The sequence below is a fragment of the Neovison vison genome, chromosome 11 (genome assembly GCF_020171115.1).
Source record: "Neovison vison isolate M4711 chromosome 11, ASM_NN_V1, whole genome shotgun sequence".
Classification (NCBI taxonomy): Eukaryota; Metazoa; Chordata; class Mammalia; order Carnivora; family Mustelidae; genus Neogale; species Neogale vison.
In genome coordinates, this window is record NC_058101.1 from 7,011,141 (window position 1) to 7,036,922 (window position 25,782).

General features: G+C 47.8%; 1 protein-coding gene across 1 annotated transcript; it reads left to right on the top strand.

Moving 5' to 3' along the window:
- On the top strand, positions 1-25,782 carry NAAA (N-acylethanolamine acid amidase). Its single transcript, XM_044224595.1, has 11 exons — positions 1-203; positions 843-1,007; positions 4,456-4,582; positions 9,018-9,108; positions 13,920-13,996; positions 19,168-19,340; positions 19,490-19,552; positions 20,489-20,555; positions 21,438-21,466; positions 24,481-24,558; positions 25,172-25,782. The coding sequence occupies exons 1-10, from the start codon at positions 1-3 to the stop codon at positions 24,554-24,556; spliced, it is 1,071 nt and encodes a 356-aa protein (XP_044080530.1). The 3' UTR covers positions 24,557-24,558; positions 25,172-25,782.

A 25,782-nucleotide genomic window follows, 5' to 3' on the forward strand; every position in this document is an offset into this window, starting at 1 on the left:
ATGCGCGCCGCGGGGCCGGGGGCGCGCGCGGGGCCGGCGCTGCTGCTGCTCTGGGCCGCGGCCGGGCTGTGCGCCGCCGCCTCGCCACCAGCCCCGCCGCTCTTGAACGTGAGCCTGGACGCGGCGCCCGCGCTGCGCTGGCTGCCGGTGCTGCGGCGCTTCGACCTGGACTTCGTGCGCTCGGCGATGGCGCACATCCTCGGGTGAGCGCGGGCGCGCGGGCGCGGGGCCGAGCCCCGGGGCACCGCGGGCGGCCCGAGTCCGCGTGCGGGCGGCCCCCACGGTGCTGCGGGCCGGGCTGTCACCGAGCCGCTCCCCCCCCGCCCCCGGGACCGCCCTGCCCTCCTCCACCCCAAGCGTCCCGACCCGCGGCCTCGGGGGCGTGCGGGCTCGGCGGGGACCGCATCCGGCGTGTGCGGCCGCTCGGGGAAGCGCCGGGCTTGAGGCCGATCCAGCGGCTAGTCTGGCCGCGGAGCTCGGTGTCCCCGGAGGCGCGCCCTTGCCGCCGACATTCTGGGTCAGGGCGGCGCGCCGGCTGTCACCCGCCCGCTCGGCGCGGAGTCGGGGACGCAGCCCACACCCTCGTGGCAGGTCCGGCGAGTCTCGCGAGTCCGCCCCTCGGGGACCGCAGCCGCCCGCCCGCCTCCCCTTCCGAGCGTCCTTCTCTCGGGCCCGCGATGCTGCGGGTCGCGTGACGCGGGGCCTGGGCGGTCGGCCGTCTGGGGGCCGAGGAGCCCGGCTCCCCCGAGGATACGGGCTCTAGGAGCGCCCCCGCCGCCCGCACACGGGCCGCACCTTCAGCCCCGCGCACATCAGACACCCTCGCGGTTCTTTGTTTCTAGGAATAAGGTCCCCAAGTGGGTCCACGCGTGGGTCGGGAAGGCGGTGGAGCAGCTGGAGCCCTTCCTGCCGCAGCCCTTCGCCGACGAGATCCGCGGCCTGTGCGAGGTCCTCGACTACAGCCTGGCCGACTGTCTGCTGCTCAACCTGGTGTACGAGTCCACCGCGTGAGTGCCCCGCGCCGCCGGCGTCCGTGCGGTGCCCGGGCTCCCCGGGGCTCCCGCCGCATTGGTCGCAGCGGACGTGCTTGCAGGGTGATGGAAACGGGGTGGTGACCCGGCTGCCCGGAAACCTCCTGCGCTTCCTCTTTGCCTCTCGGGGTAAATCTGAGCAGCAGATCAGGAACTTTGACAAGGAAAGCAGCTTCTCTGACCCTAGCCTTGCACTTTTCCTCTCCCCGAAGCCCGTCTTTCTCCCTCCACCTATTCAGGTAGTGTCCCACTTTCCAAACGCTGAACGCGTACTTGAACAGAAGTTTTTAGAACTCAGCCCACTTGCATGGACCGTCTAGGTATCGCGGGGACCCTGCACCCTTATAATGCAGGGGGTCATCCCCGCACTCATCTGTCCCCTGCATTTATACCTCTGTGTCTGCATGGCCGGAGAGCCTGTCTTTCCTTTCAGAGTCTGTACCCTCCAGGGTTGGCGTCACAGGGAACGTCGTCCTGGCTGAGGCAGAGCCAGCATTTGGTAGGCAGGTGGGCGGGATAAAGTGGCACAGGGAAGTGAAAGCGGGTGTCAGGGTGTACTTTATCCCATGGAAAGTGCAGGGGAATCTTAAGTCTTACTGGCTCAGTAGTAGGTCCTGGAGGTAAGAGAGGTTTGACCTGGTTTCTACCTTCAGAACTTACTGTTGTGCCACCAGACCAGCCTTTTCTAATGACATACTTAATAGCTTTTGGCTGCCAGGACATGGGGAAAGGAGTTCTTGGGATAAGGCAGCTTTACTGCCCCTTGGTGTCTTGCCTGAACCCCTGGGCAGTTTAAGAAGCACAGAGTAGATGCACCTTGGTGGCTCAGTGTGTTAAAGCCTCTGCCTTCAGCTCAGGTCATGATCCCAGGGTCCTGGGATCGAGCCCCACATTGTGCTCTCTGCTCAGCAGGGAGCCTGCTTCCCTTCCTCTCTCTCTGCCTGCCTCTGCCTACTTGTGATCTCTGTCAAATAAATAAATAATCTTTAAAAAAAAAAAGGCAGCACTTTTCTCTTTAGGGAAATGTTTAAAGACACAGATAAGACACAAACTCATTAAATGAACCAAGTTAGTTTTGCTATTCTCTTCTCCTACCTCCATCTTCTTCCTATTCTGACATGTGGCTTTCTCAACTGAAAAAAAAAAAAAAAAGGTTTTACTTCCACTTTTGTTGTTGTTGTTAGAATCTATGTATTAGCAGATTTAAGCAAAAGTTCGAGTAAAAACATTCTAGCTTTTGGATTTGATGCTAAGGTATGTGCTGAACTGCCTGACAACCAAAAGCGCCATCAGACGCTGTTAGAATTCACAAGGGGGGTTGCCTGGGGGGCTCAGTCGGTTAAGCAGAGTGAAGCTTCTGCCTTTGGCCCGGGTCATGGTCCTGGGGTCCCGCGATCCCTGCATGGGCAGGGTCCCTGCTCCGCGGGGAGCCTCCTTGTCCCTCTCCTCTGCCGCCTGTACCTCTCTCGCTGTCTCTGTTGCTATCTCTGTCTCTCAAATAAATAAATTTTAAATAAAAAAGAATTAACAAAGGACATGTTCTGTTCACATTTCTGATGTGAGGCTTTTTGAATCAGAATAATACCAGCTACCCTTACTGAGCCTGCTGGGCACAGGCACTGGAGACAATTATGGCTATTTGTGTAGAAAGCAAGTGCCAGAAGGGAAAACTTGCTGAACGTCTGGGGCCTGGTAAGTGGTCAGAGCTGCTGCTGTCAAAGCTCCTGTGTCTCCCCTGAAGCCCGCAGCTCCCCTCTTGTTCCTGTGCTTGTGGGCTACCTCACGCTAAAATGTTTGGCTTAAGGGGTGCCTGGGGGGGGGGCTCGGTAGGTTGGGTGTCTGACTCTTGATCACAGCTCCGGGCCTAATCTCAGGGTCGTGAGTTCAGGCCTTGCATTGGGCTCCGCGCTGGGCATGTAGCCTACTTAAAACAAACAAACAAACAAACAAAAACCTGGCTTGACATGGAAATATTGTTGTCATACCAGTTTTGAAAAATTCTCTGGGAGAGATTTCCACACACGTTACTTTAACCATTTCCAGGTTTTATCAGTCCCCTTTTGGACATCACTCTTTGAGGATCAGAAATCTTGGGAAAAATTAAGAACTAACCAGACTTCCTTTTTTAAACAAACACAAAAATTAAGTAACATTCATTTTCTCCTATGATAAAAGTAATATGTAGTTATTATAGGAAATTAGCAAATACAGAAAAGTAGAGAAAAATCAAGCACAATTCTTCGCTCGGAAACAACCAACAGCCCTTCCGGATACTACCTCTCCATTTGGCTTGCGTGACGGACACCTCTTTCCCCAGAACTGGGCATGCTGTGCGTAGGTATTTTTCCACAGAACGTTACATATTCTCAGAAGAAACACTTAGGTATCTTAACAAACCTCTTCCTCTTTTCCTCAATAATACTTCTCTCCAGCTGGGAGTTGGGTTTTTTTTTTTTTGAGATTTTATTGATATATTTGAAAAATCGAGGGAGACAGAGCACGAGCAAGAGGGGAGAAGCAGACTCCTTGCTGAGGACAGACCTGGATGGAACAGGACAGACCCAGATGGCCCTGGGGCTCCATTTCAGAACCCTGAGATCATGGCCTGAGCTGAAGGCAGATGCTTAACCGACTGAGCTACCCAGGTGTCCCAGCTGGGAGTTTATAAAAGATCTGCTTCTCTTATGAGCTCTGTGCAGGGAGCCCTGATGGCCACAGGGGAAGTGCCAAGCCCCTAAGAGTTGACTGTTTTCCCTCAGAGGACAAACTGAAACATTTGGGGGACAGAATGATTTAGTGCCATTATAGATGCGCTGAGAAATTCATAAAAGAGAAGTGAATTTGAACTAGCTTCGAATGGTATGTTCTATAGACTACATCCCGCCAGACAGAGGAATAAGCAAAGTTCCGAGGGCTAGCTGAGCCCAGAAGAGTCCGTTTCAGATTTATTTATTTATTTAAGGATTTTACTTATTTATTTGAGAGAAAGAGAGAGCACGAGAGAAAGCCTGAGAGGGGGCAGAAGGAGAGGGAGAAGCAGGCTCCCCTCTGAGCAGAGAGCCCAGTGGAGGGCTCGATCCCAGGACCCTGGGGCCATGACCTGAGCTGAAGGCAGACGCTTAACCGACTGAGCCACCCAGGTGCCCCTCAGTTTTAGATTTAGGATGAAATTCTCTTTCCGTACATTTTCACCACCGTGTGTGCTGAGGGCAACATTCTGGTAACACCGAATGAACCCTGATGAGGTGTGTCTGGTTGTGCTTTTCTCCTTGAATTGTGGCTCTGTATGCATGCGCAAGGATCACCTGTCATATGTATTCATTATAAGAATTGTTTTACTTTAAAAATTTTTTAAATGAAACCTCATTCTCCTTTTTCTTACTTTTTTCTCATTCATTCATATTGTATTTGTCTCTTTTCTCAGATTCTGCACCAGTATTGTGGCTCAAGATTCCAGAGGCCACATTTACCACGGCCGGAATCTGGATTATGCTTTTGGAAATTTCTTACGCAAGTTGACCGTGGATGTGCAGTTCTTAAGGAACGGGCAGGTATGGTTCGCATGCTCGAAGCCTGCGCAGTCAGAGACCAGCCAAAGCTAGCAGTCTCTAGGACGGATGGTCTGCTGCCGAAGCGTGTTTCTGGCTTACGGTACGGAAAACATCCAAGTCCCGGAAAAGCAAAACCTCGGGAGGTTTATGTCCATTACGCTCCGGGAAAGAAGGGTCATTTACAGATACGGAGCACCTGCTCATTTCCTTATGGAAATCTCTGTCAGAATGTGACCAGTCATCCACGTCAGCTCTCCCTCTGCTTTCCCGTGCTGAGGAGGCTTCTGGAATAGGGAGGGGCGGCATGGTGTCCTGGCTGGAAACCGCCAACTTTGAGGTCCGACAGTCCTGGGTTTGAATTCTGCTTCTGTCCCTTGCTTCCTTTGAGAAGGTGGGAAATCCTTGAGACACGTTTTGCAGACTCCAGCTCAAAGAGGTTAATAATCACCTTATGAGGTAGTTGTAAAGGTTACGTGATCTATGCAAAGCACGGGAGAAGTGCCTGATCAGTTGTGGCCACGTAATGAACTGTCCTTCACTCTGTAAAGTCTGATGGGCCCACAGCACTCTCCTAAGTATGATCTTTAAAAAAATCTTCCTTAGATCATTTTGTTTTCATCATAGAAATATAGCCTAATATGTACTGTTTTCACATTTCTGTGTAAACATCTGGAGACAGTCTTTTTTCTTTTAAAGATTTTATTTACTTATTTGACAGAGAGAGACACAGCGAGAGAGGGAACACAAGTTCAGTGAGTGGGAGAGGGAGAGGCAGGCTGCCGGAGGAGCAGAGAGCCTGATGTGGGGCTTGGTCTCAGGGCCCGGGGATCATGACCTGAGCCGAAGGCAGACGCTTAACGACTGTGCCCCGCAGGCGCCCCAGGAACAGTCTTAATCAGTATTCATTGAGTACACAAAGCACGTTATTGCAAGGAAACAGTGTGCTAAAGCCAGATTTTGGCTTTGGTAGACACTGTTTAAGGACAAGGACTACATTTCACATGTTCTTTGCATTTAGGAGTTGAGTCACAAATACTATAAACTCATTTATTAAACACTCACTTGGTCATCTGGTTTTACAAACAAAACTTTTTCTTATAAAAACTAAAATAATACATAAATACTTAAAGGAAACATTTCTCATTTTTCTGTCTCATTCCTTTACTTCACCACTGTTAACAATTTGGTTTATAGGGCCCCTGGGTGGCTCAGTCAGTTGGGCGTCTGCCTTTAGCTTGGGTCGTGATCCCAGGGTCCTGGGATCGAGTCCCGCATCGGGCTCTCTGCTCCATCTGGACCCTGCTTCTCCCTCTGTCTCTCTCTCTCTCATGAATAAATAAAATCATAAAAAATATTTTTAAATTTAGTTTACAGCTGAAGAATTACTTCAAAAATGGTTTTAAGTGGTAACAATGACAGAATATACATCCATACTAATTTCCAAAAGGAAATCTGCTAAAATGTTAGCAATTATTACTGGACAGTGGGACTATATTTTCACTGACTACTTTATGCTTTTCTGCGTTATCTACAATAAGCAAAAAATCTTCTAAGTGGACAGAGGAATAAATGCAGTAAAAAATAATTATTTCAACAGTTCTCTCTAGAACTCACCCTGTTTTGTTTTGTTTTTTAAAGATTTTACTTATTAGAGAGAGAGAGAACAAGCAGTAGGGAGGGACAGAGGGAGCGAGAGAGAAGCAGACTTTCTACTGAGCAGGAAGCCTGATGCGGGGCTTGATCCCAGGACCTGGATATCATGACCTGAGCAGAAGGCAGGCACTTAACCCACTGAGCCACCCAGGCACCCCTAGCCTCACCCTAACTGTTAATGCTTTGTTTGTTCCTGTGCGTCCTGGAGTGCCTGTGAGAACTGGCCAGCAGGCACGGCTTGACTCCTAGTGCTCAGGTTATCATTAGGAAATCGAGCAGTGGACACCGGAGTATTGTCTTTCCGCTGAGGGCTCACGGCCAAGACATTGTTGTGCTAAATTAAGAACAGGTGATCCACAAAATAATTCATCTCTTATTCTCGATTATTGTTCATAATTTTTAAAGGATTTTTATATATCATTCTTCCTTAGATGCTCACCGCAGCCACATTTGTGCCCTCTGAGGGGCACAATCGACATTTTCATCTGCACTTTCCCCTTGAGAGGCAGAGACCTCACCCGGAGAACGTTGTCCCAGCTCCTGGGGAGGAGACCCGGCAGAGGCAGGACCAGAGCCAGGCCTTTGGCCTCCTAGTAGCTTTCTTCCCCCCAAACTCTGACTAGGCTGTGATTTAGAGGCTCTTGCTGTTAGCCAAGGGTCTGCTTATGCAAACTGACTTAGCAGGGACAACAGAACATGGACGTTTAGAAACAAAGACAGGTTTTCAGAGCCGCAGGATAAAAGCTGGCAGATTCTATCCCAGAATCATTTATAATTGGGCATGATCAAACATCTTGGAAACTCCAATGTGATTCTGCCTTTTTAAACCTTAATTTGCTCTTTCCTTCAGGAGTAACCCTGATATGAGTGTCATGTGTCATTCGAAGAAAGTGACAGTATAATTACTTTTTTCTTTCATATAATTACATTTTGGTTTTTTTTTTTTCATATAATTACATTTTGTAAAGGTTTTAGCAGCAAGGTAGAATTATGCCCATTTTACTGCCGTGAATGGAAGTGGGGAGAATTCAGAGAAAGCCCTCGAGGAGCTGGGTGAAGGTCACTTATAAAACTAGGGCCACTGCATTTTTTTCTTTGTAATTTAGCCACCTTAAATTATTCTTTACAAATAGATGAGGTAAAACTAAATGATCAAAAAGATTACAGACTTAAGATTCAGCTTTTTTTTTTTTTCAAGACTTATTTATTTATTGGGGAGAGCATGAGTGGCAAGGAAGGGCAGAGAGAGAGAGAGAGCCACAAGCAACGGGGAGCAGCAGGCAGAGGGAGAAGCAGACTTTCTGCTGAGCAGGGAGCCCGGCCATGTGGGGCTCCATCCCAGGACTCTGGGACCATGACCTGAGCCAAAGGCTTAATCAACTAATCCAATAAGCTGCCCCTAAAATTTAGCTTTCAAAGGAAAAATGTTAACTCAGGCTCATTCGTTTCTCAAAATAAAAAGAACAGGCACATTCTCTCTTTAAGCAATGAAATCTGGTATCTGCAGTAGCTGCTCCAATGTAATTTTACTCCTTGTAGTCCGATGATGGTCTCCTGCCATCATGGGAGCTTGTTACCTTAGGCTCCAGTGGAAGTGTTCCCTGTAACTCGGATAACCCCGAGGATGACATTGGAGATACGTGTAAAATAGTTTTTTAATATTTAAAATTTAGGGGGTTCTGGGTGGCTCAGTTGGTTAAGTGCCTTCTGCTCAGGTCATGATCCCAGGGTCCTGGGATGGAGTCTCGCAACGGGCTCCCTGCTCAGTGGGGAGCCTGCTTCCCCCTCTGCCTGCAGCTTTCCCTGCTGTGCTCTTTCTGTGAAATAAATAAGTAAGATCTTTTTTAAGATTTAAATATGTTTATGACTGACAGACAGTCTCACTTCTTTCCTCTTACCCCATAGAGCTTATGAGATGCATGATTTAGGGGGCGCCTGGGTGGCTCCGTGGGCTAAGCCTCTGCCTTCCGCTCAGATCGTGGTCTTAGGGTCCTGGGATCGAGCCCCGCATCGGGCTGTCTGCTCAGCAGGGAGCCTGCTTCTCCTCTCTCTCTGCCTGCCTCTCTGCCTATTTGTGATCTCCATCTGTCAAATAAATAAATAAAATCTTAAAAAAAAAAGATGCATGACTTATGATCAAGTCAACACAAGATTTTAGTCGGAGCCCATCTGCTATTTTGAGGATGGAGTTTCTTAATCTTTTGGGGTGCATGGTCCCCTTTGATGCAGCCAATGGTCCCATCTCAGGATATTTTATAATACTTAAAATAAAATGCATGGATTACAAAGAAAATCAGTTTTGTTGGAATACAGCCATTTCAATGTCATACTTTTTCTCAATACATTAAATGGTAAATTTTAGCTGTGCATCTAATAACTCCCATACTGACAGTTATGAATGGTATTTCAGGACATGTAATTATACGATGTCAAGGTAGATATGATAGCGTTATACATGTGAAACTATCTGCTCTGTCTGTGGCGGCAGAATCCTGGGCACTGCTCTGACTACAGGATTTGTCGAGTGTGTCTGTTACGGAAGGAGTGACATTTCAGTTAGAAATCGGTGAAAATAAAGATGTACCTTTTCTCTCCCATGCAAGATCACAGACCTACTGATTTCAATCCATGGCACCCCCAGGTCAAACCTGTCAGAAGGCAATTTAGGAGTTTTTATTATGTTGGCACTTGTAAGAAAAAAACTCAGCGAGGGAGACAAAACAGACGACTTCCTTGTGTGTTTGACGCGAATGGCAAAGTGATGCGTGTCTCTGGGTTGCAGGTGGCCTTCACAGGAACCACGTTCATTGGCTACGTAGGAGTGTGGACCGGCCAGAGTCCATACAAGTTTACAGTTTCCGGCGATGAACGAGGTAATTAGAGCAAACCCCTGAGCATTTTGGCTCCGTGCCTGGTCGGTTGTCCCCAGGTACTTCCTTGGCTGCCGCAGCTGAACATGCCATCGGATCCTGGCTACACCACCAGCAGGGACCCCCCGCCTAGTAGGGGAGGGGGGCGGTGTGCCCCGAGCCGTGAAGATGATTTCAGGGGGTGTGAGTGCTGCAGAGTGTGCAAAACGGGGCACCCGGGGGCTGCAGTCGCTTGATTTCAGCTCAGGTCACGGTCTCAGGGGAGTGAGATGAAGCCCCGCACTGGGCTCCACACTCAGCGCGGAGCCCGCTTCAGACTCCCTCTCCCTCGGCCCCTCCACCATGCTCTGTTTCTCCCTCTCAAAGAAACAAGTCTTTTAAAAAAGAGAGAGGGAGAGAAAGCAAAACAGGAAGATGTGATGGAGAATGAAGGAGGGGGTGGGGCAGGTACTGCAGGTCACGTGATCCGGAGCCAGGAGCTGGGGGAATTCTAGAAACAGAGCATTCCTGGCCGATTCTAGAAACAGAAGATGAGGGTGTGGTTGTAGCACCGGGAACTGGCGTTACAGGCGGAGAGGAGGGCAGAGGCCGTGCTGAGGGTCAGGATGGGGAGTTTGGATTTTCAAAGTGATGGTGGAAGGGAAGCCCCAGGAGGGCTTTAGGCCGGGAAGCGAATCACTTGGGCTGCTCCCTAGAAATCGGCCTTTGGGGGCGACATGGAAGCAGACGGTTAGAAAGCTGCTGCAGCCATATAGAGGCTACGTGATGGCATCCTCCGGGCGACAGCTATAAAGCCTTCCACAGCTTACCGGCACCTCTGGTCACTTTTCTCAGGGTACCTTCATGACAGTCCTGTCAGACAGGCCGGGCTGGTCGTATTGACCCCGCTGGGGAGGCAGAAGAGGAAGCGGAGGCTGCGGGGGGTGGGGGGGCGTGTGTGTGTGGCAGCTGGCCGGTGGAAAGGTGGTTCTCAAACTGGTCCCCCAGGTTTGGTGGTTATACGACTCCGCCACCGGTCCCCAGGTCTCAGGGGACATCAGTCAGCTCCACAGAGCGTGGGAGACCCCGAGGTCTACAGACGCTGTCTCTGTCCTCAGGAACTGGCAGCTGAGCTAAGAAGAAAGTCATAAAGTTGAGTGTTGGTCATTGGTGGACACGACCGACGTCATGTGGCCTGTTCCTTTGGTTAGGTCTGTTCTTACCTTTCTACATAAGGTTGGCGGGAGGACGCTGGCGGAGCACGTGCCAGTGTCCAGGGCTCCGCTCTGCATCCCAATGGGTTCCTAGAGCGTTTTCTCAAAAGTCAGCAATGAGTGAGACTGATTTTCTCTTCTTTTTTGAAAAGATTTATTTTTTTAGAGACAGAGAGAGAGAGAGCAGAGGGCAGGGGCAGAGGGAGAGAGAGAATCCTCAAGCAGACTTCATGCTGAGTAAGGAGCTGGACACGGAGCTGGATCTCAAGACCCCGAGATCATGAGCTCAGCCAAGATCCAGAGTGGGCCGCGTCACTGACTGAGCCCTGTGGGTGCCCCACTGACTCTCAACCCGTGGTGCTCAGACCACAGACACTGACTAAGGTTTCACCCAGAATGTCTGTCAACAAGTGTGTGTTTCCAGGCTGGGCTTTGTTTCCATCATTTTGTGACTCCCAAGTGTTTAACAACGGATTAGTAGAACCTAAGGTCCGAGCCGTCTAGAAATAACTGAGTTTTTCTGTGACGTGCACATTTAATGAAATACCGTCAGACCGCCTTTTTAATACTTATATTAGTGAAAACTAGTTCTATTTTAGTCTGCTACGAGGGAGTTAAAATGTTTGAACCATAAGGTAAGATGTCTCTGCCAAGAGAGATAAGATATTCAGCTGAGTTTCTGGACGTTATGGAGATGGTCAACAGCTCCCCCGCCCCGGGGAAAGGTAGGGCTGGGAGGAGGACCCACAACCGGCTAGAGTCTGGGGAGGCGTAACTTACCACCTGGCAGGTAAGCGCTCAGCCTCCCCGGGGTCTGCATCGGGCTGTCACTCGCTGGCTGGGCGACCGCCCCCAGGGGGCTTCAGTTCCCTCACCTGGAGAGCGAGGGAGGAGGTCGAGCTGCTTCGTGGATGTGAAGCTCCCAGAGCACAGAGCAGGGGCCGTGGAGCACCCGCCTGTGTTGTCCGGCTCCAGCCCGGGAGCACCAGCTGCCGTCTCAGCCCCTCCACGCCCACAGCTGCTGGCGTTCGCACCCCTGCGTGCCTCCACAGAGCTCTTGCCCTTCCCTTTTCCCCTCCTTTTCTTCTTCTTCTTCTTTTTCTTCTTCTTCTTCTTCTGTAAATTTTACTTATTTTTTTTTCAGTGTTCCAAAATTCATTGTTTATGCACCACACCCAGTGCTGGCATGCAAGCCGTGCCCTCTCTAATACCCACCACCTGGTACCCCAACCTCCCACCCCCACCCCTTCAAACCCCTCAGATAGTTTTTCAGAGTCCATAGTCTCTCATGGTTCACCTCCCCTTCCAATTTCCCCCAACTCCCTTCTCCTCTCCATCTCCCCTTGTCCTCCATGTTATTTCTTATGCTCTACAAGTAAATGAAACCATATGATAATTGACTCTCTCTGCTTGACTTATTTCACTCAGCATCATCTCTTCCAGTCCCGTCCATGTTGCTACAAAAGTTGGGTGTTCATTCTTTGTGATGGAGGCATCATACTCCATAGTGTATATGGACCACATCTTCCTTATCCATTTGTCCGTTGAAGGGCATCTTGGTTCTTTCCACAGTTCAGCGACCGTGGCCATTGCTGCTATGAACATTGGGGTACAGATGGCCCTTCTTTTCACGACATCTGTATCTTTGGGGTAAATACCCAGTAGTGCAATTGCAGGGTCATAGGGAAGCTCTGTTTTTAATTTCTTAAGGAATTTCTTAAGGAATCTCCACACTGTTCTCCAAAGTGTCTGCACCAACTTGCATTCCCACCAACAGTGTAAGAGGGTTCCCCTTTCTCCACATCCTCTCCAACACACGTTGTTTCCTGTGTGTTTTTAATTTTGGCCATTCTAATTGGTGTAAGTTGGTATCTTAATGTGGTTTTGATTTGAATCTCCATGATGGCTAGTGATGATGAACATTTTTTCATGTGTCTGTTAGCCATTTGTATGTCTTCTTTGGAGAAGTGTCTTTCATGTCTTTTGCCCATTTTTTGACACTATTATCTGTTTTGTGTGTGAGTTTGAGGAGTTCTTTATAGTTCTTGTGTATCAGCCCTTTGCTGTGTCATTTGCGAATATTTTCTCCCATTCCGTGGGTTGTTGACTCTTTGTTTTGTTGACTGTTTCCTTTGCTGTGCAGAAGCTTTTGATCTTGATGAAGTCCCCAAAGTTCATTTTCGCTTTTTTTTTTTTTTCATTTTCGCTTTTGTTTCCTTTGCCTTTGGACACATAACTCGAAAAAAGTTGCTGTGGCCGATGTCAAAGAGGTTATTACCTATGTTCTCCTCTAGGATTCTGATGGATTCCTGTCTCACGTTGAGGTCTTTTATCCATTTTGAGTTTTATCTTTGTGTATGGTGTAAGAGAATGGTTGACTTTCATTCTTCTACATAGAGCTGTCCAGTTTTCCCAGCACCATTTATTTAAGAGACAGTTTTTTCCACTGGATATTTTTTCTTGCTTAGTCGAAGATTATTTGACCGTAGAGTTGAGAGTCCATATCTGGGCTCTCTACTCTGTACCACTGGTCTATGTGTCTGTTTTTGTGCCAGTACCATGCTGTCTTGGTGATCACAGCTTTGTAGTAAAGCTTGAAATCGAGCAACGTGATGCCCCCAGTTTTGTTTTTCTTTTTCAACATTTCTGTAGCAATTTGGGATCTCTTCTGATTCCACACAAATTTTAGGATTGTTTGCTCCAGGTCTTTGAAAAATGCTGGTGGAATTTTGATCGGGATGGTATTGAAAGTATAGATTGCTCTAAGCAGTATAGACATTTTAACAATGTTTATTCTTCCGATCTATGAGCATGGAATGGTCTTCCATCTTTTTGTCTTCTTCAGTTTCTTTCATGAGTGTTCTGTAGTTCCTCGAGTACAGATCCTTTACCTCTTTGGTTAGGTTTATTCCCAGGTATCTTATGGTTCTTGGTGCTATAGTAAATGGAATCGATTCTCTAATGTCCCTTTCTGTATTCTCATTGTTAGTGTATAAGAAAGCCACTGATTTCTGCACATTGACTTTGTATCCTGCCACGTTGCTGAATTGCTGTATGAGTTCTAGTAGTTTGGGGGTGGAGCCTTTTTGGGTTTTCCATAGAAAGAATCATGTCTTCTGTGAAGAGAGAGAGTTGGACTTCTTCATTGCCAGTTGAGTTCCTTTTATTTCTCTTTCTTGTCTGATGGCTGTTGCTAGGACTTCTCGCACAATGTTGAATAATAGTTCCTTTTCCCCTCTTCTTGCCCTCACTTGGCCTCCACCCAAACCTGTTCCTTTCCTGGTTTTCCGTGTCTCAGGATATGATACTTCTTTCTGCTGCGCTGATCGTACCAGGAGAATCTTTTGACCCCTCATTCCCGGGTCTTAGCACCGCTGCCCAAACTGGACTGTCTCTTCCAAGGCCCTGGAAATGTGTGTGTACATTGGTTTCTACGGCTGCCATGAAATTTGAGCTTTATCTTTGAAAACTGGATGCCAGTAAAAACCACTCTTCATCCACCCACTCTTCTCTCCCATCAGCTTGTACTCTGGGAAAGAAATAAGACGGAAGGAGTTTTAAGATGTGGCACTTGGGCAACAGTTCGTACTTATCCATATTGTTTCTTCCTCCACTCGGCAGACAGAGGCTGGTGGTGGGAGAATGTGATCGCTGCCCTCTTCCAGAGACACTACCCGGTCAGCTGGCTTATCCGCGCTGTGAGTACTTGCACTCCGAGCTCCCCACCCTCACTCCGTCTTCCGTGCGGTCATGGTGTAGCGCCCTATGTCATTTAATGACTTTCACATTGACATTCAACAACTTTTCCATAAACAACATCTGCTTCAGGTTAGAAGTTCCTTGAAAGGATGGGCATCGACGGGTTTGCAGAATGCACAGTGATAAGAAGCGTCGAAGAAAACAGAGCTGGACACTAGTTGAGTAGTCGTTACAGAGTATAAATTCCCGGTTATAAACTAAGTCGCGGGCATGTCATGTATGGCATGGCGATTACAGTTAATAATACTGTATCGCCTAAGTGAAAGTTGTTAAGAGTAGATCTTAAAAGTTCTCATGCAAGAAAAAGAAATTTTTGTAACTCCAGATGGGGACGGATGTTAACTAGACTTACTGTGGGGATCATTTTGCAGTATACGCGAATAATGAATCATTATATTGTACGCCTGAAATAATATAATGTTACGTGTCAGTTATACCTCAATAAAAAGAAAAGTCAGTGGTAGAGACAGATTTTAGTCGGTGCTGTGCTGTTGTAGTTAGGACTAGTGCCCAGGTGGACAGACTCAACGTTGATTTGTACAGAGGTGACCGGTGTTTTAAAGGGAGAACGTGGGAATAGAGAAGGATGTGAACAGGGGCCCAGTAGAGTTGGAGAAGTGAAAAATTACGGAAAGTGGAAAAGAGGGCTTGTCCATGCAAAGCCTAGCTGGGGTTTCTAACTGGTGCTCATCAAAGTTAGCCTCCTGCCCTCCTGCAGAGACCGGAAAACAGGGGCCCTATCTTTTGTTTTTTAATTTTAAACTTATATCTAAAAATGTATTCATTGAACAAAATAAAATCAAGTACGCATATAAAACTTTGTACTATCAGATGTACAAATGTTTTGGGGATCAAAATAAATGTTTTATGAAAGTCACTCTAAAATGACAGGATTCTCTGATGAGTAGTTTTTCAAATGAAATACTTCCCTATACTTCATTTTATTTATTTTATTCATCCTGAGAAATGTACTCCGCAACCCCCGTCATTTGTTTCACCCGTCACCCGCCCACCTCCGCTCTGGTGATCGTTACTTCTCTACAGTTAAGAGTCTGTTTCTTGTTCTCTCTCTCTCTCTCTCTCTCTCTTTCCCCTTTGCTCATTTGTTTTGTTGCTTAAATTCCACATAAGTGAGTGAGTTCATAGGGTATGTGTCTTTCTCTGATTTCATTTCTTTTGTTTAGCATAAAACTCTCTAGCTCTATCCATGTTGTTGCAAATGGCAAGATTTCATTTTTGATGGCTGAGTAATATTCCTGTGTGTGTGTGTGTGTGTGTGTGTGTCTGTGTGTGTGTGTGTGTCTGTGTGTCTGTGTGTCTCTGTGTGTGTGTGTGTGTGTGTGTGTGTGTGTGTGTATCTGTGTGTACCACATCCTTATCCATTCATCCTTCAATCTGTCAAGGGACACGTGGGCTGCTTCCATAATTTGGTTATTGTAAATAATGCTGCAATAAACTTAAGGGTGCATAGATCTTTTCAAATTAGTGTTTCTGTATCTGGTGGTGGAATTACTGGATAGTAGGGTAGTTCTATTTTTAACTTTTTGAGGAAGCTTTATACCATTTTCCACGATAGCTGCCCTGGTATACGCTCCCACCAGCCCTGCCCTGGTGTGTACTCCCAACAGCACTGCAAAGTGCTTCCTTTTCCCCACATCCTCGCTAATACTTGTTTGTTCTTGTATTTCTGACTTAACCTTTCTGATAGGTGTGAGGGGATACCTCACTAAGCGCTGGCTGGGACAAGCAGTCAATTCTTCCCGCAGCCTTATTTTCTCAGGCAGGGGCTAGAAGGAGGGGCCAGGTCACCTTAGGGCTGTAGCCTGGAGCTATTAGAAACTGGTGTTTGTTCAAGTCATTATAGGCCAAGGTTAAGGCTTTATCGAGCAAGAATGCTCAGAGGAGCCTAGCCAAAGTTTGGTCCAGGAGGGAATCTTTGTTAGAAGCTACAGTATTAGGCTACTATAGCCTCCTAATCTTGATAACTGGTGGAGATAACAGTTAACTGTAAGCTTTTCAGCAGATAAAAATGTACCCTTCTTTTAGAATCTGCATTTGCAAAGATCAGTATTTAGCAAAACAAAGGCATTAGAAAGTAGTTCTGCACACAACAAAAAGAAAGTTTGCTTTGGTGACCTCTTGGACAGTAGAGTTCAGGCCCCATACAAATTGTAATTTGAGGACATTTTGTGCAAGGATCTGGCCCTCCCCAGCTTTAGCCTTTTTGGCTTTTCTTAGCCTTGCTCTAAATGATCTTAGTCCCTCTGGACCTGGACATCTCCTCAACTTCCTATCTGTTAAGATCCTAAAGATCTTAACAAACTGTGTACCCTTCATACCTTTTTTTTTTAAGATTTTATTTATTTATCTGACAGACAGAGATCACAAGTAGGCAGAGAGGCAGATAGAGAGAGAGGAGGAAGCAGGCTCCCCGCAGAGCAGAGAGCCCAACACAGGGCTCGATCCCAGGACCCTGAGATCATGACCTGAGCCGAAGGCAGAGGCTTCAACCCACTGAGCCACCCAGGTGCCCCCCCTTTAAGATGACCTCTACACCTTTTCATCATAAGATGTGAAAAAAATCCAGAGTATTGCAAATGTTGCCGTTTAAAAATAAAACTAGAATTTAAATCTAACTGATAGGGACGTCTGGGTGGCTCAGTTGGTTAAGCAGCTGCCTTCGGCTCAGGTCATGATCCCAGCATCCTGGGATTGAGTCCCACATCGGGCTCCTTGCTCAGCAGGAAGCCTGCTTCTCCCTCTGCCTCTGCCTGCCATTCTGTCTGCCTGTGCTTGCTCTCTCCCCCCCGCCTCTCTGATAAATAAATAAAATCTTTTAAAAAAAATAAAAAAATCTAACTGATAGAATCTAAATACCCAAATGATTTTTAAATGTTTTCGGTAAAATTTACCTACAGTGACATGCACAGATCTTAATGGTTTAGTTCCATGTCTTGAAAGTTGTACACACTCATTTATCCACCCACATAGGCACCAATAAAACAAGACACAGAGCATTTCCAAGTCCCTGGAAATTTCCTTCCAGTTCCCTTCTCACCAGTGCCTCGCCGCCTCTGATGCTCTCCTCTAGTGAAACCACTCTGACCTCTGTCACCACAGACAAGGTTGCCTGTTCTAGAATATGTGTAAGAGAAATCATAGAGCACAGATGCTCTCACACTCTGCCGGATACTTTTCTAATTCATCCATGTTCTTTGTATCCCTCGCTCATTCATTTTTATTACTGAAGAGTATTCAGGTGTATGGCTATGCCACGATTCATTCATTTTCCCAGTGATAGACATTGGATTGTTTCCAGTCTTGGGTGTTGTGAATAAGCCTGCAATAGAATTCCCGGTACAAGGCTTCTAGTCAACATGCTTGTCCGTTTCAGTTGAGTAAGTGCTTAAGAGCGGAATTGCTGTGTCATAAGGTCGGTGTATATATATAAATTTTTTTTTAAGATTTTATTATTTATTTTTTGAGAGGGAGAGCACATGCACAAGCAGGGGTAGGAGCAGAGGGGGAGGGAGAAGCAGACTCACCACTGAGCGAGGAGCCCAATGTGGGCTCGATCCCAGGACTCTGGGATCATGATCTGAGCTGAAGGCAGTTGCTTAAACAAGTGAGCCACCCAGGCACCCCAAGGTTGGCATTTTTGTAATTGAGGTATAAAGCTGTGCCATTCATGTGTCATACCATTCATCTATTTAAAGTGTACAACTCCCTGGTTTTTAGTATAGTCAGAGTGGAGCAACCATCTCTACAATCAATTTCAGAACATTTTCATTCCCTTGGAAAGAAATCCCGAACCCACGAGCAGTCACGACCCATTTCCATAATCTCCCCAGCCAGACAGATAAGGTGCTTGTCCTACCCTGACTCTGCCACCCAAAGGAAGCAAGTCACCGCCACCTTTGGGATTTCTTCCTCACGTTCTTTGGCTTTTTTCTCACCGGATTCTGCTGGAGGCAGTGAATTCTTTGATAGTTGTCGCGGGATGGTGTTGGTGACATAAAACAGGGTTCCTGACTCCTGCTGCCTCCCTTTATAATTTTGCTGAGTTCAGAACAAACCACTTCAGTCCTAAATACCTCACCCCTCACGGTCCTATGTGTATGGGAGGGAAAGGTCCCAAAGCCCTGCCCTGGGTGGATGGTTTATGGCGCTGAATGAGGGCACCTTTGCAGACGCTAATATTTTGAATTGTGCTTTTGCTTGACTTTACCACGACCCCTGACAGTGTGCCCGGCAGTATTCGGATGGGTGAGCAGAAAACGTCCTTTCCAAGAGCGCTTGTGAAGACACAGGCAGGAAGGGCGGGCTCTTCTGCAGATGAGCTTGAGCAAGGAAGGGAGCCCCTTACCTGCCCATGCAACTGCCCTTGGGAAGCCTTCACGAACCCCGGGGGTTTCTGAACCCCCTGCTCTCTGCTCTGATGTAGCGTGCTGTCTTCTGTCTCCAACCTTTGCCAGACTATTCCACTGAGCCAGAACTGTCTTCCCCACCCCCACGCCCAGCCCCACAACCACGACTTGGACCAGCCTCACTTCCCTTTGTCCCTTTGGCCTCAGCTTGTGCAGTTCCTCCTGGGCTGCTTCCTAAATGTCCTGGGTGACGTTGGGTCTCCTGCTATGACTTTTCCAGCAACTGCTTCTCCCATGTTGACACCCCGTACACTGTGTCACCACTGCCCGTTGACTTTCCTGTCACTCTTGGAAATCTGGAGTGAACAAGGTTCACTGTTCTGTCCCCATGCCGGCACAGTGCCCAGCACATGGTAGGTATTTAGAAAGGACTTGTTGAAAGATCAAAGGACCAAGGACACGGGGGCAGTCCTGGATGAAGGTGACCCGCCTAGAAAGCGTGTGGCGCAAGGTTGGTGAACCGGGCCTTGAACTTGTCAACAGTTCTTTCCTTTTGTGAGAAAAGTCCCGCTGCTGTTGGCTCCCTACGGAGCCCTCATGAGAGGAGGTTGAAGTAGAGCAATTCAAGGTGGTAGCCATGGCAGAATGTATCAGGAGAGTGTGCTTCAGCCCGTTTGTCCGTCTGCTGGCGTGGACCGCTGCCGCAGGAGATGAGGCTGATGCAGGCGCGTCTTCTCGTTCAGACCCTGAGTGAGTCGGAAAACTTCGAAGAAGCTGTGCTTAAGCTGGCTAAGACACCCCTGATCGCTGACGTCTATTATATCGTCGGGGGCACGTCCCCGCGGGAGGGAGTGGTCATCACGAGGAACAGAAACGGCCCAGCAGACATTTGGCCTCTGGATCCTTTAAATGGAGCGTGAGTAGAATGAAAACCCTGGCCATTAGGTATCGGTCATGTTTTTCAACTAGTGCAACTAGAGGTCTTTTTTCGTTTTCGTAACTTGGTCTTGGCTGCGTGCCGGATGACCTTGGTTGGGTGAGACAAGGTGTTGCGCTCTGTTGTAGGTGGTTCCGGGTTGAGACAAATTACGACCACTGGAAGCCAGTACCCAGGGAGGACGACCGGAGGTAGGCCTCTGCACACTTTTGGGTTCCCAGTGTTTCCTCGGGGTCGGGAGAACGGGCCCTTTATAGGACGAGAACTGGAGAGGACTTCAGGCGCTGCCCCTCCCAGAAAATGTACCTGGGTGCCCTCACCCATGGCTTGGCCAGACTGGAAGAGTGTGGGGAGGGCTTCTTGGCCACTGGCTGTTGGAAGGGAAGGTTGGCCCTGGCCTCAGGGTCGGAAGGCCTGTAGCCACCCCTGGCTTTGCTAGTGACTCCCTGGGCGGCTCCTCCCGCCTCTGTTTACTAAGCTGTAAAAGAAAAGGGTAGAATAAGAATCAAAGTTTTGCATGGAATTAAGACTTGTTTGGAAGGAAAACATTTGCTTTAAATAAATAAATAAATAAACCAGTTAGGGGCTTTCTTTGGTCCTTCTAAAAAATTTTTTTTTAAAAAGATTTTATCTATTTATTTGACAGAGAGAGCACAAGCAGGGGGAGCAGCACAGAGACAGGGGAAGCAGGCTTCCCACAGAGCAGGGAGTCTGACACAGGGCTCCATCCCAGGACCCCAAGATCATGACCTGAGCTGAAGGCAGACGCTTCACCGACTGAGCCCCCCAGGGACCCCTGGGCCTTTTAATTTTAAACATTTTATAAATCTGTGCATCCCCAAACAATAGGCAGTTAGGTATTTCCTCCTGGCTTAACTGCCCCACATGTTTAATGGCAACTGTTTCATTTCGTAGCAATACATTTTCATCTTCCCAGCTTCCCTGTGTGCCCACAGGCCTGGCTGTTGAATTAATTTTACCACGGTGGTCTGAGACTAGGCAAGAAGCAGGTTTGGGGGCCAGGATCTGCTTTGGTGAAAGGAGCTAAAGCAGCTGGGCCTTGTCCTGGGAGCCTCAGGGTGAGAGCTGGTGGCCTTCAGGGTTTCCTTTGACCCTTCTCCTTACAGGACGCCAGCCATCAAAGCCCTTAATGCCACGGGCCAGGCCAACCTCAGCCTGGAGAAGCTCTTCCAGGTAACTTACCAAGCCGTGATGTTCTCCTCTTACCCAGGATGTTTGCTGTCTTTGTTAACAGTGATTAAAAAAAAAAGAAGAAGAATGTGAAATCTCTGAAATCAAGCATATGTGGTAGATGACAGTGTCAGAATCAGAGTTTCACCTGGTTGAAAACCTTCTTAAGAGTTTATTTATTTAGACAGACAGCGGGAGAGGGAACACAAGCAAGGGGAACGGGAGAGGGAGAAGCTGGCTTCCCGCTGAGCAGGGAGTCTGATACAGGACTCGATCCCAGGATGCTGGCATCAGGACCCAAGCTAAAGGCAGACACCCAACGACCAAGCCACCCAGGCGCCCCATGAAAAACCTTTTAAAGAGTCCAATGACAATTTGGCATAAAAGATTTTTTTAAAGTTTGCCTTTTGTGACTAACGGAAGTCTAAAATGAGAATTACCTTCTTTTTAGGGATTCTCAACTAATGACTTGATAATTAGATTTGTTTTTATTGTGGTCCACTTCATTTAACTCATTAAAAATTAAAATTCTATTTATAGAATCCTTCAGACTTAACCTAAAAGGTCACCAGGACCCACAAGTTAGTGGGAAATGAAAGTCGAACAGAATGTATAACTAAATTTTTTTTAAAAGTCCGATGACATTTTGTGAACTGGTTTCAGTGTAAGTCAAAGTATCCCTCTTCACCTCAGTTTTTCTGCCTGTTAGAGACACAGATGGGTAGATGTTCACTGTTTAAAAGGAGAAAGGATTCAAAAGTCTGTAACTCTGTCCCCCTAAGACCCGCAGGAGTGTTAGGTAGTTTTATGCTTCCCATAGATTTACCTTTTAATATTCCTTCTACCTCTTAATAGTCTTTGTAATATGATTTTTTTCCTTTGCAGGTTTTGTCAGTGTTTCCGGTTTATAACAAGTAAGTGACATGTTCGACGCATCTGTTCACACATCACCCCAGAAGGGGGGACTCAACTCCCATACTCCGGCTCAGCAGGGCTCTGGGTGCCTCTCGGTCGGGCTTTCCAGGTGCTGTGGGTAGAGCAGTGAACCGGGCCGAGTCCCTGCTCTCACGGGAGTAGGGAGGAGGCAGGGAGGGGCAGAGAAGCATATCATGAGTCAGGTGAGAAGCCCATGAAGAACAAAGCTAAGGAGGCTGGAGTGATCCAGAAGGAGGAGGGCCGTGATGTGTTCATCCTAACTCAGTGTCGCATGGGGGCCGCCAGCCCTGGTGTGGAGCACTTTAATCCCACTGTTACAACCAAACTTTAGACACCCTTGGCCTCCCTGTAACTTGCTGGGCCCTTCTGCTGCCCCGGTGCTCCGCGTACAGATGATTCAGCATCGAAGCTGCTGTTTCTTTTTGGGCCTGAACCCTTGACAGGAGCATTCTGTGGGCAGTGGCTTCTCAGGTGCAGCCCACATCGTCCTCTGCGGTGAAGCTCTTAATGAAACCTAAGTGGCAGCCGCAAGACTTGGACAGGAAACTCGGAAGGTCCCAGAAGACCTGAAGGTCCCTGTCAGCAGAAGAGCCAGGCTGACTAGACCAGCAGCTCCTCCTCGTGCCCTCCAGGTGGTGCTTCATGGCCTTCTGGGCACCTAGGGTTAGCTCCTTGGGGGTGCGGACACCTCTTGCTTAGTGTGTGGGGCTTGGTTTAATAATATGAAAGAGGAAGCATCTGCAAGTCAAAGCCGTTTTATCTCCTCCTTTTACTCAATAAATGCCCAAACCCAGCATTTCCTACCTCCTTGTTCTCACATCTGCTTTCTCCAACGTCCGAATACAAAAGGGTCCTCTTCAGGAAACAGCCTAATACCGACAAATCTGTACAGCAATTTTTAGTTTCAAATACCCAATTGATTTTTTTTTCTTTGAAATGATCGTCTCTTACACAAACACAACATACTTTTCCTGATGGGCTCTGGAAAAAATTCCGTATATAAGTACTTTAAGATTCCTTAGCTGTTATGACATTTTCAGAACTGGCGGTGGCCTTTCATTTTGTACTATAATAGGAATATATCTTCAAATTGTCCCTTTGAAAGATTTTTCTGTAAGTGTGGCCTGATAAAAAGATGAACACTAAAAAATTTATTCTATAAACAATATTCTAAGAGCGATACAGAAAAACACATCAGTGAGTACTTTGCCACTCTAACAAAGGAGCTGTGTGGGTAACGAATGATACCCAGTGCTGTGCGGGGTAGGGGGAACCCAAAAGACAAATGAAAGACCCCCCTCAGTTGTAGCATGTATTGACTTGCGTGTTGTAAACACTCCCAGCTGAGCCTGTTTGGACCTCATGATGATTGGTTTCTGCACTTCCTGCGTGTGTCCAGTCGGCTCTGCCAGCCTGTGGCCGTCCGCCGCGCACACAGCGGACTCCCTCCTTTCCAGTCGGGCACAGTTCTGCCCTTCTAATATTCGTTTGAAAGAGAAGGGTGTTCTTTTCTGTGTGTTCTTACAGTTTAAAAATAATTTTTTAAATGATATCTTTTTTTCTAAAAATTAGCATTAAAATTAAAGAGTTGTTATATATTTTTTTAAGATTTCATGTATCTGAGAGAGAGAAAGCATGAGCAGAGGGGAGGGGCAGAGGGAGAGGGAGAAGCAGACTCCCCGTGGTGGAGCAAGGGGCCCGCAGGGCTTGAGCCCAGGACCCTGAGATCATGACCTGAGCCAAAGACAGATGCTTGACTGACTAAGCCACCCAGATACCCCAATAGTTGCTATATTTTTTAAAGCATTGCCTATGCTGTCAACAGCCCCTATAATTCTAAACAGGTACACCATGGCCAATGGGTTATATTGTATAGAGTTGAGCATTCTCCAGTTGTTACTTTTTCCTCTATTAAAATTCTGAAATAAACATATTTGTACACCCCCCCCCACACACAAGCACCCTGCTTTTGGATTATTTTCCCTGGCTGAATTCCCAGAAGCAGGGTAACTGAGTTAAAGGCTAAGACTGTTTAAATGGCGTAGGAAATGTTTTGTTGAAATAGAAATTATAAATAGTAAACCAAGTAATATTTTTCTCCTTGTATAATTGAAAACCCAGGAGGAGCTGCATTTATTTTTTTTAAGATTTATTTATTTATATTAGAGAGAAGAGTGCATGAGTGGGGGGGCGGGGGTGTTGCAGAGGGAGAGGCAGAGAGGGGAAGCAGGTTCCCCGCTGAGCGGGGCTGGACCCCAGGACCCTGGGATCTTGACCTGAGCTGAAGCCAGGAGCCCCCCCCCCCCCGCTCAACCGACTGAGGCACCTGGGTGTCCTGAGGAACCCCATTTAAAGGATGTTCACCACTGAGCCAGAATTAACACGGATTCCGGACTGTCGGGACCTTTCCTTGCAAGGAAGGCCCTTCGCGGTGTCAAGGTCACGGAAAGAAATCGCAACACAAACCGCTCAATGCTGCCCCCTTGTGCCGCACTGTAAACTTGCACCCACCTGCGGCGGAGTTCCAACCTCTGATGCGTCTCTAAGCGGAGAGAAACTAACACAGCGGTGGGGCATAGAATGATGGCCGGAGTGAAGAACAGCTGAAGCCCTTCAGGGGATCTCCGTTACCCTGGGGCGAGCTCTGCGTGTACTTACGGTGCTGTCTTCAGCCCAGTGTGCAATTTGGGCCCCAGTTTCTTCCTAATCCTCAACAACCCACCTCTCCCCCATTGCCACAGTGTGAAACCCCGAGGAGTCCGAGAATTTTAAATTTGAACGTGGCCTTCCCCAGTGTTGTCAAAATAGAATGGAGGGACCCTGTGCGATCGCTCGAATTATAAATGTTAAACATTCTGACGTACATAGGCTTCTGTTTGTGTTAGGTCTCATTCTAGGTCTCAAGGGTTAGGTTGTTTTTTTTTTTTTTTCCCCCTCTTTGGAATATTAGAGACAATGGCTTGCATATAAAAATCTCTCTCTCTGTTCTCAGCTACACAATTTATACGACAGTCATGAGCGCTGCCAGCCCGGAGAGGTACATGACGAGGATCAGAAACCTGGGTTAAATGTACGTAAGTGAAGAGCGGGTTCAATCGCACCATGAAAGTTGTGCTCATCTGTTGTGTGTTCGTTTGGGCACGTCGGTGGGTGTGGGCTGGCGTTTCCCAGAGAAGACGGGAACATCTTTAACAGCGACACGTACAGAATATCTTCTGACACACATCTGGCAAACGGTTGTCACCGGTACCAGGTTAATGTCACTATGAGGGACTTATCTTGAATGTGTTGGTACAAGAGCTCATCTCGTGCCCAGGGCCCGTGGTCCCTTATTCGGACCTGCTCTCAGGGTGAGGTGTTATGTCTTCACGGACACAGAAGGGGACATAATTGGGAAGACTTGCCTGTCCCCAGAATAATAGTGAGGTGGGCCCAGCTCCTTTGCAACCTGAGAAGACGGACAGCGAAGGCAGGGGACAGCTGTAGGATTGATTCCAGCATGGATGAGCCCATCCGTGAGGGAAGGGCATGAGGAAAAAGCCAGCGTCCTCTTTGCTGTGCCTGAAACCAAACCGAGGCGGTTTTCCCTAGAGCTGGGGTCAGATGTTTGGGTCATTTGCTCATCGTGATGGTGTTACGAATCAGTGTTTGAATTAAGTCCATTCATTGTTCTACCCTTACAGATGAATCCTTAAAAATGAAGTTCCGGAAGAGCTGTGCTTTAAAAAACAAAACAAAGCGGGAGGGTTGAATCATTTTAGGGACGACGCAGGTTCCTTCCTCATTAAGCTTTTCAGGCTTGGGAAGCGAGGGCAGGAGGACCACCGCAGGGCGCGTGGGTGCTGGGGCTCCTGCGTGCGCTTCCTTCATCGCTTGCCTTGACCTGCTCGAAATGCGGTCTCTACCGACTCGAACAACTCAAAGGTAGTTGGTCTCAGAGGTCAAGCCGCTTCTCCCCACAACATGTAGCAATGTTGTCCGACCTCAGCTGATGAAGAAACGAGCTGACCAGACCTCTTTGTTCATTACGCAGTGCTTCTGGAAGAGTCTGTGAGAAAAAGGTCCTTCTGGGAAGTGGAGAACTGTAGCTTGGATAGAGCCTGTCTGAGTGTCTGTTAGTCTGAGCTTTGCTCCTGTGTTTCCCTGGGGTGGGATTCTCACTTTGCAGAATGTGTCTAATGTTTCTTTATCAAAACCAATGGGCCTCGTTTTTCTAAATAGCTATTTTCTTACTGCTTTTTGAAAACAATGTAAGATGTCGGGAAGGTGAATAAACACTTTTCCAAGACATTTA